General features: G+C 37.1%; 1 protein-coding gene across 3 annotated transcripts in view; it reads right to left on the bottom strand.

Moving 5' to 3' along the window:
• BLNK (B cell linker) overlaps positions 1-13,615 on the bottom strand; it is a 104,140-nt gene extending 90,525 nt beyond the window's left edge. For 2 of the 3 annotated variants that reach the window (XM_075758195.1, XM_075758197.1), the window contains exons 1-2: positions 13,477-13,615; positions 8,690-8,752 (exon numbers count right to left, since the gene is read on the bottom strand). In XM_075758195.1, coding sequence (XP_075614310.1) covers positions 8,690-8,752; positions 13,477-13,551 — 138 coding nt within the window. In that variant the 5' untranslated portion in view covers positions 13,552-13,615. Of the gene's footprint in view, positions 1-8,689; positions 8,753-13,390 lie in introns of all 3 variants that reach the window. The other variant, XM_075758198.1, reaches the window with a different exon arrangement.
• Positions 13,616-14,079: the final 464 nt, after the last annotated feature.

The raw sequence follows: 14,079 nt of genomic DNA, 5'->3' as shown, positions 1-14,079 counted from the left end.
ACCTGTCGAACTGTCTTTATCTCAACTCACGAGTTTTCTCACTCTTAACTCTTCTGATTCTCTCCCCCATCCCACTGTGAGGGGAGTGAGCAAGCGAGCAGCTGTGTGGTGCTCAGTTGCCAGCTGGGGTTGAACCATGACATATAACTTATTGTCCTCACTGCTGTATTTCTGTTACATGATTACTAGATTTTCAGTATTTCATTTTACTCTTAAAAGAAGATACTACCTAGGGTATTGCTTATAACCATTATAAATTGATGTTGTAAAGAGGAAATTTTCTTATAAATTAAAATTTCTAATAATAAAGACTCCTGAGAGAGAAATTGCACCCAAAAATAAACATAAATTCTTTACTTTTTCCCCTCACTGTATTAAAGCTCTATGTGAGATGTTATATAGATGAAAGACCAGCCAAATCTAATGGTCTTAGGGTTTCCCTTCATGTGGACACACTGTTAGCTCCTGATTAATTTTCTGCTTTGCTTTCATGTCTCTTGTACCTGCAATTTTTAGTATAACGCACCCTTTCACAGAACCAGCATAGGCTCTGTTGTTGACAAAATGGCTTGTATACATAACTGCTGTGGATGTACAGTAGGAGCAAAAGAGATTTTTTTCTTTTTTTTTTAATTCTCTAATCTCCTTCACTTATTTTAAGTTCATAGGAAACAATATTTACAGAAGGAAATGCTACTTACAAATTGATTAGTGTTCCAACCAGTTAGTTCAGGTCTTTCACATTCTTCTGTGAAAAGTCTTTTAATTTTTAAAAGCAAAGTGCTTTTGCAAAGCTTGTGTTCCTGAACTTTATTTTCTTCCACTCTGCCAGAAAGGTAGAATACCCACCTTATAAATATGGCCTTGTCTAAATCTGTATCTCTGGGGAAATTCTCACTGATTATTCCAGTTTACTACTTCATTAATAGAAAAGCATGAGGTATAACTTCCTCAAATGCTTCTACAAGCCACAGTCGGCTAATGCTTTCCAACTACTATATGTCTTGAATGTCATTCAAACATAGACCAAACTGTCTATACATGTCTAGTTTGGTAGCTTTGCATTGCTGGAGCTGCAGCTATCAGTATGTAATGACAAATTTTGTCCGCTCTTACATACACATATATACTTGTAAGTAATTTTAATAAGAGAAGTACATATTGGTAGAAAGAAAACTTGCTGTCTTCTCTGCTTGAGATATTTTGCTGACTTCCTGTGAGACTTGCTCACCAAAATTTTTAATTACTTCATTAAATAATCTTTATGTAACTTACAATATGCCTTTGGCTACTGATGATTTTTGTCTTTTTTTTTTTTTTTTTGTAAGATCAGTCTTGTACAGAAGATAAACAATGATAAGATGAACTTGGCATTTTAGTATCAGTTTCCCACATTCACCTGCCTCTTCAAGGATAAAATAGAGTGGAGAATTAGGAATTTATAGTCCTGTATTGGAAACAGCTAAAACGAAAGCAGGAGGACTAAAGTGTGACATTTTAGGGTCTCTAGAAGATTTCTGAAATGGTTAGCAGCTGGTATTTAACAATGGGAGAGTGATTATAGTTTCTGGCTAGACTTCTAAAAATGACTAATGATTTTAGGCATTAGTGTTGAGAAGTTCCAACTTGCACGCATTGTAAAAGCTCCTGATTTTTCAGGGAGGAAAAGAGTATAAAAGCACCCAAAATGAAAATTCTTCAAATCACCAATTGTCTCTAAAGACAATTTCCTAACATGATCTCAGAGGGGGTGCATTTATATAACTGGGATGTTTGAATAAAGCAGAAACAGGAGGAAGTTCAAAATTGGAAAGCTTGACACTGTGTGGAGTTTTCCTATTTTTCAGCTCAGGGCTTAAAAAGTCCATGTTGGAAACTATGACATAATGGCTTAAAAATTTCCACAACTTCTTACATCCTTTTTCATGTTCCTTGAATTTGAAAGGTCCACAAAACTTGAAGGATATTTTCAATAACATTTAAAATTATCAGTAAACTTTAAGAACAAAGAATTCTGCATCAAAAGATATTCCTTTAATCCATATTTAATGAAATTATGACTAATTTGACATTTAGAATTTGATTGAATTGTTGTGTGCCAGAGCTTGAAGACTGGAAGGCAGACATGCACTTCCCATCATTCGCAGCCACTGCATAAACCAAACAAATTTATGTTCCAATCACTCTGGCAGCAGCATTTGGAATACGAATAGAAACGTTCTGTCACAGACAAAATTAAGAGGCTACTCCTGCAATGAATACTTTTGCACTGGCTTGGGATTTCTTACTACAGGATTACATTGCTAGATGATGACATTAGTTTTATTAAATTGCTTTTGAGATATTTGAAAATGCTTAGCAGGAAAATAATTCAAAATGATTGGATACAAATTCAGTTTCTAAGCTAACATTCGTGGGAATATGGTGATAAATGATGTTTGACTTCGTATCTTAGTCTAATATTTTCAGTGTTTTCTTTACTAATATGAATATATTTTGAAATTAAAAAATTGATAGCTAAAATAACTTGTGTTCTTATGTGTCAGATGATGCATAACTTCACAGTGCCCTAGATTTAATAAATTATATCTACATTCAGTAACCTATCTTTGTATTTATCTTTTGGGGTTTTTTTTTTTTTTTTTTGAAGAATAAGGGTAAATATGCAAATTTTGCTTTTACTTTACAGATGTCTTATGCTTTGAAGATACATGAATATATAATGCCCTTGTATCTTACTACTTAATTGAAGATGATTGATAAGCAGCAGACGCGCTAAGCTGTAAAATATCTCCCTTTTAGCCCTGCACTCTTTAAGGTCACTCTTTGATTCTAGTTACTTTATATGTTTAACAACATTCACCTCCTTTTTATGGTATGTTCTTATCATTTTCCTCTTTTTGAAATGACTGTAAGTACCTGTGATTCTGCTTTTAGAAACAGTTTCCTATTCAGCTAGAAACAGCAAGAAAGAGAACCAAACCCCTCCCTACTTGACAGCTGCTGATGTTCAGGGTAACTAGGAAGCTGTTGCTAACTGTCCCTTTGCTGGCAGCCCCTGCGTCGCTCTGCAAGAACCGCTAAGGGCCAAAGATTGCACTTCTCTGCTCTTTGTTACATTTTCTGGCCTCCATTTTAATGCTTTGCATCCATCTCCCCCCAAGAAGAAACTATTTCAAGTTTCCACCTGCCCTGAGAAATTTTCATTTTAAACAGATTTTAACAGGATTTACAAAGTCTGTAATGCACTTACTATAGGGATAGATGCAGAGATTGCTTGTCTTTGCCCAAAAGAGTCCAAGCTCTTAAAGTGCCTGGCTACTACCATCACCTAGGCTCTTCATCAAGAAAATGAGCTCAAAGCCTGTAAAAATACCTAGAAATGAAGGTGTTTCTGAACTCAGCTGCCTCTGACAGAAGAACCTCTACAGCTGAGAGGGATGGAAATGAGGAAAGCCTGCAGGACTGCAAGTCAATGAGAAATGTCACAAGGAGAAATTTCCTGTCATGAAGAATAGAACCTAACTGAGGAGAAAAGGGAAGGAGGAGCCTGGCTAAAAGCCAAGCAGAAGCAAAGCACTAGGTGCTGGAAAGCACTGAAGGCAAGGATGTGTGAAGGAGGGGAGACAGAGGGGCTCAGCCCTTGCAAAGTGTGTTGGGGAAAGGAGAGGGGGTGTGTGTCAGATGGTAGATGCATGTGAACAGGAGAAAGAAATGTCAGAGGAATAGAAATTGTGCAAAAAGGCAATTAAATTAATGTAGTTACATGGCCTAAACATGTTTTGCAGCTGAAAATATTTTTGTAACATCACTTTTCTTTGGTGAACGATTGTGGATTTTTGCCATGGGGACCTTGTATGCTTACCAAAGGCAGGACAAGCAATGCCTACATCACTTCTACTCACACAAAGCGCTTGGGTGTACCCCAGATTGTTAGTACTGAGGTTTTGTGTGAATGGAAAAAAGCTCGCTTTCATGGCTTTCTGGGATAAACGGTATGCTATTAAACCCTGGCTATGGAATTGTGGCATTTAGCTGTCAACAGCCAGCCTGAGTGTGACTCAACAGTACCTGCAACTTGCATCATGTTTCTCTGGACCTCACCCATATGAAAGCTTTCTATGCTTGCTTGATACCAGGGGAAAACACTGCAAGGGAGGCCTTTGCCAGAGGAATTGTTATAAAGAAGTACTTAGCAAGTTTCTAATTTCTGTTGTTTATGTAGGACCTGAAAACATGTTTATTTTTTTCTGGAAACTTCAGTCACTCATGATCCAAATTTTATTTGTAAAACTAAGTATACAGGGATGGATGTCAGATCCAACTGAACATAACCTGATGCTGGTTAGCTCTTTCCTAGCAGATATCCAAGCAGCCAAAACCAATTTTAATCTCTCCTTCTATCTATTCCCCTACCCCATGCTGCTAAAATACCACTCACAGTATTGGGAAACTCTCTTAGCTGAAACTGGGGAAGTGATTTAGGTCTTGCGGGACTCTGCAGCATTCATGTAGCAACAGAGGAGCTCTAGTTATGGTGTCGTTCTGGTCACTAGAGAAAGCAGATGCAGTGTCTGTCCTTTCCTGTCTGCTGCTTCTGCATTGCAGGGTTGGGAAGTAGCATCCAAGTGAGACAATAGTTGCTTTTTCTCAGTAGCAGTTTTGACATAAATGGATGTTGAAGTACAGCCTCAGTGAGCTGAACCTGGCAGGCTCTGGCAGTGTTTTGCACTGGCAGGGAAGCATGAATCTCCCACAGGAAGACACAGGTTCCATTCTCTAAATATTACTCAAAAGTCTCCAATAGTGTATTGGTGAAGAAAATGGGTCTGGTTTGCTCCAAGGCACTCATATTCCAGCCATGTGATTCAAAACATATTTTGAAATAGCAAGAAAGAGGAGAAATATGTGAAAGCTGTTTAGAATCAATGCCTGACCATTTTGCTATGTTTGAGATTTCTTTTAGTAAATTTCTGTATACCAATCCAATAAGAAAGTCTACCTTTTTTCAGCTCTGAAGTTCAAGTCAGAATTCACTTGTTTTTATCTCTTTTTTTTTCAATCTGTCACTGGGAATTCAAAACAGAATTTTAAAAAAAAGCCAACAAAAAACATCAAACAAGCAACTTACTCTTAGAGGGAACTGAAAAGCGGAGTACAGTGTAGCAAGTTCAGACACTAAAAAGCAAGAGAATATAATATGCTCTGGGCAACGCAGCTGTGGCTAAATGCTGATTTGCACATTAGGACTAGATTAGCATCCTTCAGATGTGACCTGCATATTGAATAACTATCACAAGTATAGTACTATTGATAAAAAATGAAACTGCACGGTGCAGTTCAGATCTAATATACCACCCTTTTGCATTTATAGATTCAACAGAAGTGTAAAGAAAGAGCTATTACTTCTAAAATTTTATAAAATGCATGTATTTTTTTTCTTATAAAAGATCAGTTGGATACTCAGTATGTTTATAAAACATAATATAATATTACTTTAAAAGTGATTGTCTTTTAGCCCCTCAAAGACAAGAAATATTCAAAGAAATGACCGTATAAATGCTGATTATTCTGAAACCAGTCAAAATTGATTTAAGGTGTTGTGGCCAACTTATCACAGATTATACACCTACAGTGCCTGCATGACTTGACTTTGAATGTTTTAAACTTCAAAAAGACCTTACTATTGATAAATCCATCTGATTCACTTTCAAATAAAATGTAATTTGCATTTGACATGAAGGATGTGTTGTGCAGGAAGGCCCTCTAAGAAGTTTTGTGTTATTTAAGTGGTAAGCTTTAAGATAATTACTTTCTGCAGCATTTCCCCAACTTTTGGCAACATTATTTCTGTAGCAAAATTAAAAAGATGGGTGTCCTTGCTGAAACCACACAGGAAACAGAGGCACATCTGGTGTGTTGGTGGTTATATCCTGTGATAAACGTACTGCACGCTGGCTGCAAGCCTTGCTTTCCAGGAAAGGTACCTGCCTGTGAGGTTCAGCAACCCGCCCCAGCGAGGCATTGCCTCTCTGAATTTTGGCATCTCTCGCTAACACAAAGAGCCTGTGCTGCATGTGCCTAAGGTGTCAGTGCCACGGCAGAGGTTTGGGGCAGGCTGCTGGAGTTTTATGGTGAAAAGAAGGGCTCATCTGAGAATTGGATAGGGCTGCTGGTGGGCATCAGGTTGGCTCTGCTCTGGCTGTCCTCTCAGCCCTCACAGGCACTCTTCCTTTTCTGCAGCAACACTCATGGATGGAAGACAGTTTTTCACACCACGCAAAGGTAAAACAGAAAATTGTGACTCTGAATGTGTGGTGGGGGAAAGTTCACTGAATTTGCATGGAAGACATCACAGAGAATTGCTGTCGTCTTTATCTGCCAGACTAGAAGGAATTTTCTGTCCAGTGATACTTAACAGATCCCATAGCAAAAATCTGTATCTAAATATCCATCTAACGTCAGGTAGACACATAGAAATGCTGCACATACATCATGAGACCTATGCATGTGCGTAGTGTCTCTATGCACACATGTATAGTGGCAAACTTGTATTTGCTTTTTGAAAATTATTAATATGTGAAGGTAAACCTGCTACTCCTATTTACTAGATGGCATCAGGCTTGCTCACAGGTTTTCTGTTTTATGAATCTTGGGGTTTGGGGTTTTTTTTTGTTCACTGCTGTCTAGTGATAGATGGCCAGCTTTTCTCTAGTGACTTTTAGCTCAATGTCCAAAGGTGGTATTGAACTTCTGTTAAGACTTTGCAGAGTGTTGTGAAGTAAATTCATATGCCCCTTATAACTGAATGAGAAACTGAGATGCAATACCTAAGGTTCTTGCCAAAGGTGACAAACAGACACTATAAGAGAATAGTGTTTTTGGAATTTTGGATTTCCAGACACAACCAGTAGGTCAGTAGGGGAATCGTGCTTTAAGTGGTGTAGAGGGAAACTCAGATTTTTGTGAGTGGAATTGTATATCTTAGCCATCTGCTTATTCCATCATACGTTGTTAAGGTGGATCTACTAAGGGCGTGCTTTCTAAATCAGACACCTTATAACAGAAAGTGAACTTTTTGTTCCTGGAATAGTACAGATTTCTTGTATACTAGGCTAGGAGCTTGGAATAAAAAAGTAGGCTACTGATTTAATTACTTACAAGTTAATATGTATATTACCTTGTACATAGGAGAATAGCATCTCGTAGTTACTCAAATATTGCTATTAATGATAGTAAAATATAGGTTCTTGAATCATTATTTTTTTAGCAGTGTCATAATTAATTCTGTTTCAAGCATATCTTATTATAGATTTATCATGTTGACAATGCTACTGAACAATTCAATTAAAGAACGCATGAAAGCTGTAGGAAGGTTACTACCAGTGTGTGAGACCTGTCTCATTTTCTCTACTATGCTGTCAAAAATGGATGTTGCTCATTGTATCACACACATATTGCCATGTTTTCCGCAGTGCAAAATAATCTTTAAAGATGTGTTAAAGAGAATACATAGCTTAGAGAACATACTAGCAAATGCTTTCATTTTTAATCGTACTGCTTTTGTATTGCAGACCATCACCAAAGATCATCCATTGTTCCCCTTGCTTTTTTCACTTGTGTTTTGATTAGGTAACCACTAACATCTGAAAATATTTCTCATATCCTTTTCCACTGCTGCTGTACAGCTTTACTTGCAGCAGGCACAAGAAGCCAACACATTCACCCTTAGCTTTAGCTTCACTCCCTCTCGTCCAGCCGTGGAGGTTACAGCACCTTTAGCCATTCAATTTATAATGCGTGAATGGGACGGCAATCGCTCTGTATTTGGCCGCTTTGTTAGCCCTCCTATGCTAGCATGAATTGTTAGTAAAAAACAATTTTATTCTCTGGCCATGGGGTTTTAAACACAATGAACCTGTGTGCGCCTGAGTAGCTGAAGCCCTTGTTAACGTAAGCAGCAGATACAACTCCTGATGCATCCAGGAAACAGTTTTGTTGAGCAATGAAGTGCCAAGCAAACATAACTTCTCTGCAGTGCATAAATAAAGTACAACAATTATTTTACCTTTAAAATAGATCTTAAAGGTCTTAAATAGCTACACAAATGGAATTAGCTGTAGAGGAATCGCCCCAGTTCAAGGAGTTATTCTATTTCTCTCTTCTAATTAGTTGTAATCAATTGACCACACTTATGCAAAAAAATTCTACAGAAGTAGAAAACAAAGGAAGCTATCAGATTTTTTTTCAGATATTTTTCCTGGCATCTGTAAACTTGTATTGTAAAATTCATCTAGAATTCTGTATAGTAAATGTTCTTAATCATGCAAGTTTTATGAAAAAGCTTTTACATAAACAATGACTTTAAAATCTATATTTTTCCTAAAAAAAAACCCCAAATCTCTCTAAGTCGTATTTTGTGAGGCATTCCCTGCCACTGTTGTGTGCTAATGGCTGATTCTACATATCTGCACTTTCTCTGGAGGGGAAGAAGGGCTGGCTGGGATTTCTGTTGTGCAGCAGGGTTCCTTGAGTCAGAGATGTGAATTAACCCACTAAAATGGGAAAGCAGAACAATTGATGAAGTGTGTACGAAGAACAATGTCAGATTATTTCTTTGCACTGTAAGGAATACAAACCTCATGCTGAAATATGTTTGAATGATAGCCTTTATGAAATATTTGCTTACCAAGAAATGAGATCCATTCATGCCCAGTTTTTCTACAACTGCAGCAGATTCAGGCATTCCAAGCTGAGGTGAGAAAAAACAGAATTATTACAATAATATGAAACTTGAATTTGTAAACAAACTAATTAATATTTCCATGCTCAAACACTTAAGGTTGTGGAAGTCTTTATACTATTTGACATGGATAATTAGAAAAAGAATATTGGGCAGAATAACAGTAATGCTTAGAAGTAGGTAGTGACTTCCACATAAGAGAGAAGACACAGTATTGTGGCTTTCTTAGGAAGAAAGATTACAGGGGATAAGGGCTGATAAAATTGTGAATGGAGTAGACAAGATGAAATTATGAAGCAGCAAATGTAACATAAATGGAACAAGGAGCCCAACAGAAATACGCTGTGGAATTTTAATTGCTAGGGGGTAAGAGGAGGCCAGCATTAAAAAGAGGTTAAAAGGTGGCTTGTGACAAAAGTCCATCAGTAGACATGCAATCACTTCAGGAAATGGTTATATCCCTGACTGCTGGAAAATGAAGGCTATATAAGAGAAAGCACTGTTGCATGCCTGTTTACCAGCCCTCTGTACACCCTGGCTGCTGCTTGGCTTCAGCAGCAGATGTTTGGGCTAAGTGTGGCTTGCAGTTCTCATAATAGAGGGGCATTGCTGGAAAGAATTCAGGTTCAGAAACAGCATTTCTTTTCTGTAAGAATGTTGTGGTGGTGGTATTTAAGAATGTTGGTGTTGATTCTAAATTAAAATGAAACAGGAATGTCTAGAAGTAGTATCTCTTTATGACAGAAACTAAATAGTAGTTTGGTGGAAAAAAAAAAGTGGATGCATTGGATTTTCTTTATTAAACAAGCAGTAAGGAATGGAGCAGGGCTCTTAAAAATCTCACTATGTGTTAGATGGTTTAGCCTGTTTTTTTCAAAGAAATTAGTTATGCATGGAAAGTGGGGAAAAAATTTAGAAATATTTTCTTTAAGAATGTACCACTTTTAAAAATGAGTTTTGGAATATGTAGTGCTTAGCTGTAAATTTCTGTAGCAGTAATGACCAACTCAGACACTAACAGAGAAATATTACTGAAAATAAGTTATTCTCATAGAAATATTTATGTGGCTTTTCTAATGTTATTCTTTATTTCTAGAATACTTAAAACTGATCATGCTTAAAAACATTCAGTGTGTTTTATCTACTTTTTTGATATGAAAGTTTCATATGCAGACATATATTCAGGCAGTTTGTTTGGCCTATAAGCCAATATGTTTGAGTTCCTAAATTGTTCTTTTAAATTGGGAGAGTGCCACTTGTTTGCAATGTGGAATAGATCGCGATTCCAAAGACGGGGCTGCTGGGGGTTTTGGACCAATGGTTTGTTGTGGGATGTGTTAATTTGCCATCAGTTGCACTGATGTTGGTGGAGAGGCAAAGAATCAAGGTAATGCACACTTTCTGCTCTTAGCTTTTACCTATCTCTTTCTAGTTGTTGGTTCTATTTCCAGTTACTGGCTCTGATGAGCCACTTATGTGCTTTGCCTTATGCTATTAATCAAGCATGTAACTTTTGCATAATGGAAAATTTGATCATTTTACATGGTTAGCTTGTCAGACAAGCAAACAAGGAGATGTCTCACTACTGGTGTTTAGCAATGACCACTGAACCTTTCATTTTCTTACAAATACATTAACTCCATAGCATTAAGATCAGTCCTGAGGAGAGGGACTAGGCTATGTGGCAAATGGAGATCAAATAGATAAACTCTGAATGCAATACGGAATATTTCAGTGTTGTTGCAATTATAGCGTAGATGCAAGATAACAGGGAAGTACGTGCACATGGCTAACAGGTTTCCATTATCATCTTCTCTTATTTATGAGCAAAATCAGTAAAGTTAATTATTTTTTGGTAGGGAAGTTTTTGATTTCGTACAAAATGCCTTTCACAAGGCTTGGAAGCACTCTGCAGAATGGCTAATTAGTAACTTTTGTACTTACAACACAAAAATCTGTTTTGGAAACATCATTAAGACTGTTAAAGTTAAGGAAATGCTAAAAATACACTGTACGTATGTACGTATGCCTTGTACATATATATTATGGCACCAACCTCAGTGTGCCTATTTTAGAAGACCTGGCCTCAGTCACAGCACATAAAAGCTGATGTGACTTTCTGAATTGCTGTTCAATATATTGTGTTCTGTTCAGTGCTCACTGCTTGTCTGCTATCTTGTACGCCTGTACTGCACAGTATTCAAACCTTTTCTGAACCCAGAATTTTTTTTTTGTTCTGAGCTGTTCTACAGCACTCTTTTAAAAATTGAGAGTTGCAGAAATGTTAATTAACTGCTTTTTCTAAAACCACCCTGTGAGATGAAAACTCTATTAGTAAGGGGAGTTGAGGTGCATGAGAAATAAAATTCACATGGTGTCCAGTGGTTTTGGATGCCCAACCAGAGCTATTTAGGATCTGAGAGATATACGTGTATATTTGCATATTCAATATTTTGGCATTTTTACCTTCCAAGCAGAGCTGCCACTGTGGTTTCAACTCTTACCTCTCACCGTTTCTGCAAATCAGAGCCTGGAATTTCAAGTCAAGCACTCAGGAACTGTTATTTTTTTTCCCCGAGTGACTTGTTATGGCTTCAGGTAAAAATGCTGAGCTGGGGCAGTGACAGAATCTGATATTTCAAGGCAGAATTGAATCAATGTTACTGTGAGTTCATTCTCTTTTATTCAGCAAGCCCTGGCCTTGTGCACCTTACAATTTCTGTAACGGCCGTGAGTAGTGCACAAAGTGTGCAGGTTTCTCTGCATTGAAAGAGGCAGGTTTTTGTGAATGGAAAAGGGCAGCACACAAAGGAGCAGTTACAGACTATTGTTATGTGTATGCAAAAGGAGGCAAATTCAGGTTTCAGTGGTAATCCCACTCCTGGCACTTTTAACATTGAGTGTTTGTTTCTGCAGCCTTAACAGCATTCTTTTAGGGTTTGTGTACGTGTATGCCCAGTCTCTGGCAGGGATCCAGCACAGCCCCCGGCACGTTGGCTGACTGGGAAGGATGGTGGTCTGGGGCGCTCAGGCTCTCTGGGGCGCTGGTAGCGGGAGTTGAACAGCTCTGGACAAGGTGGCTGCAGGCAAATGACAGGCAGTGCTAGACTTTGATATACAGAATGGCCAAGCACTTAATGTTGATTACGCTGTAGTAATTAGATCACTTTGCTTTAATCAGTAATGTGAGTGTAAGCATAGGTATTAACAGCTTTTCATAAAGTCAGAAGACTCTCTTAACAAATACGAAGCCAGTAGTTCTGGCGTGCCTGCTGAAATTTTCCTGTAAGTGTCTGAGTTGTTGAACAAGTGTTATTAATTTTCTGTCTTGTATTCTGCTGTAGAATAGCAAGGTACTTTAAAATCATTATATCTTCTATTAGTTAGTCTGATTTCCTTTAAGCTGAAAGGCTTTGAGCTAATTAATCCTCTAAGTAGCTGTTCACAGTAATAAGTTCACAGTTTAGCTGATACGTTATCGTTATGGTATAAATGAATTCCATGGAACAGGTTAGCTTTCTCAACGTGGGGACAATGGTCCACCTGTGATACATCTGCATTGTAAAACTGTTGTGCTTCTTAAAATTGGACATGCATGAGCATATGTATTTATGCACAAGGCACAATGGAAAAATAATAATAAAAAATGAACATGTTAAACTTTGGCTTACTTTTTACATGGCTACAAATGAAACTCTTGTAGAAACACTTCATAACACTGTATTATTTTCCTTGAAAAAGATTGTCTGCTCCTTCAATTGAAAAGGATGGGAAACCTTAATGACAAATTCTCACTCTTGGTGTAAAGCAGACACTGGAAAAGATTGATGCTTCTACAGTTAGGAGTAGGATGAACAGAAGACAGAAAAATCCTATATATATAAATATACAGAAAAACTTGCATTAAAAAAAAAGGACATGTAAAATGAGATTATATATCAAAATGTAGTAAATGGACTTTATTGTGTAAGTAAGTTACAGGTAGAAGTCTAAAACCCAAGTTCTATTCAGTAAGTTACAAGGAAAAATCTGATACCAAAAAAAGGATATATCATGGATGATATATTTTATATATCTTGGAGGAGATTATTCAAGTAGTGAAAGGATGACAGAAGACAAGCTTGGAATATTTTGTGAACTTCAGGTTATTTTACATATACTAGAAAGGACATTGCAGAACTAGGAAAGGTACAACCAGACAAGGAATTTATTAAAAAAAACCCCCAAACTCAAGTACCTTAACCTTAAGCAACATCTAGCAAGTACTGTGGGTATATATGCATTGAGAAGAAAAGATGAACAGTAGATTCATATTGACAAGCTGTAAATTTTAAAGTGATATTAAAATATAAAATTTAGACCCACTTTCAATGAAATGGTTATTTCTTCCCAGCAGGAAATAAATTGGGGCATGAAATACCTTTTCTATTATAAGAAATATCGCTGTGAGCAAACATTTTTATATGATTTGCCATGTAGGAGATCTTAGCTAGCAGCTTCTACCATGAATTAAATGTCTATAAAAAAACAGGAGAGCACCAAGAAACTCACATAATATTAATAAAAATAAGTTCTTGGGGGTGACAATTGCTGACTAATCTATTTTCAGTACTTTTGAATATCTGTGCTAGATTTAGGATAAGATACCTGGTTTTCAAAGAAAAATCCAGTAAGATTTTCTGCTAGCTGAATATAGACTGGACTTTCTAAAGTGTTACATAGCCATTCAGTACCTGTCTTAAGAGCTCTGCAACTTGAAAAGCTGTCCAGTTCTCAAATTCCTCTTGAGATGGTAGTTTTGTGGCCATGTTGCTATCCAGTGAGAAAGACTTGATGTATATGAGTAACACTGAACTGTTGCTTCACTGGTTTTTACTGAGCTGCTGTAGAAATCCTGTGAGGAAGTCCTTTTTTTGCAACTTTTTTCCTGTTTGCTCACTTAAAGTGAACGCCTATAAAAAGTGATTTAGGAAGTACCAATATTCTTCTATGAGTGACTCTTTCCAGTATAAGGAAACTGTAAGTTATTATATCAACATGTGCAAATATCTGTCATTACTGAAATCGGTTACATTCTGCTAAAAATCAGTGTATAAAATATTTGAGTCATCAGCATCTTAGAGGTTTAAATATGGAAACTATTTTTCATATCTGTTACATAAACAATGAGTGATAGCTGTTCCTTGCCTACTTTGAAGTCCTTGATCCAGTTGCTTGTATCTGCCTTCAGACTGCATTTGACTTGCTTGTGGGTTTTGACATATTGTGCTGTCATGTTTAGACAGAAAAAAACCAAAGAGCTCAGTTGTAGAACTTTTACTTTCGTATTGTCATAT

The sequence above is a fragment of the Balearica regulorum genome, chromosome 7 (genome assembly GCF_011004875.1).
Source record: "Balearica regulorum gibbericeps isolate bBalReg1 chromosome 7, bBalReg1.pri, whole genome shotgun sequence".
In the NCBI taxonomy this organism is placed as follows: domain Eukaryota; kingdom Metazoa; phylum Chordata; class Aves; order Gruiformes; family Gruidae; genus Balearica; species Balearica regulorum.
This window is presented reverse-complemented; position numbering and strand designations above follow the sequence as displayed.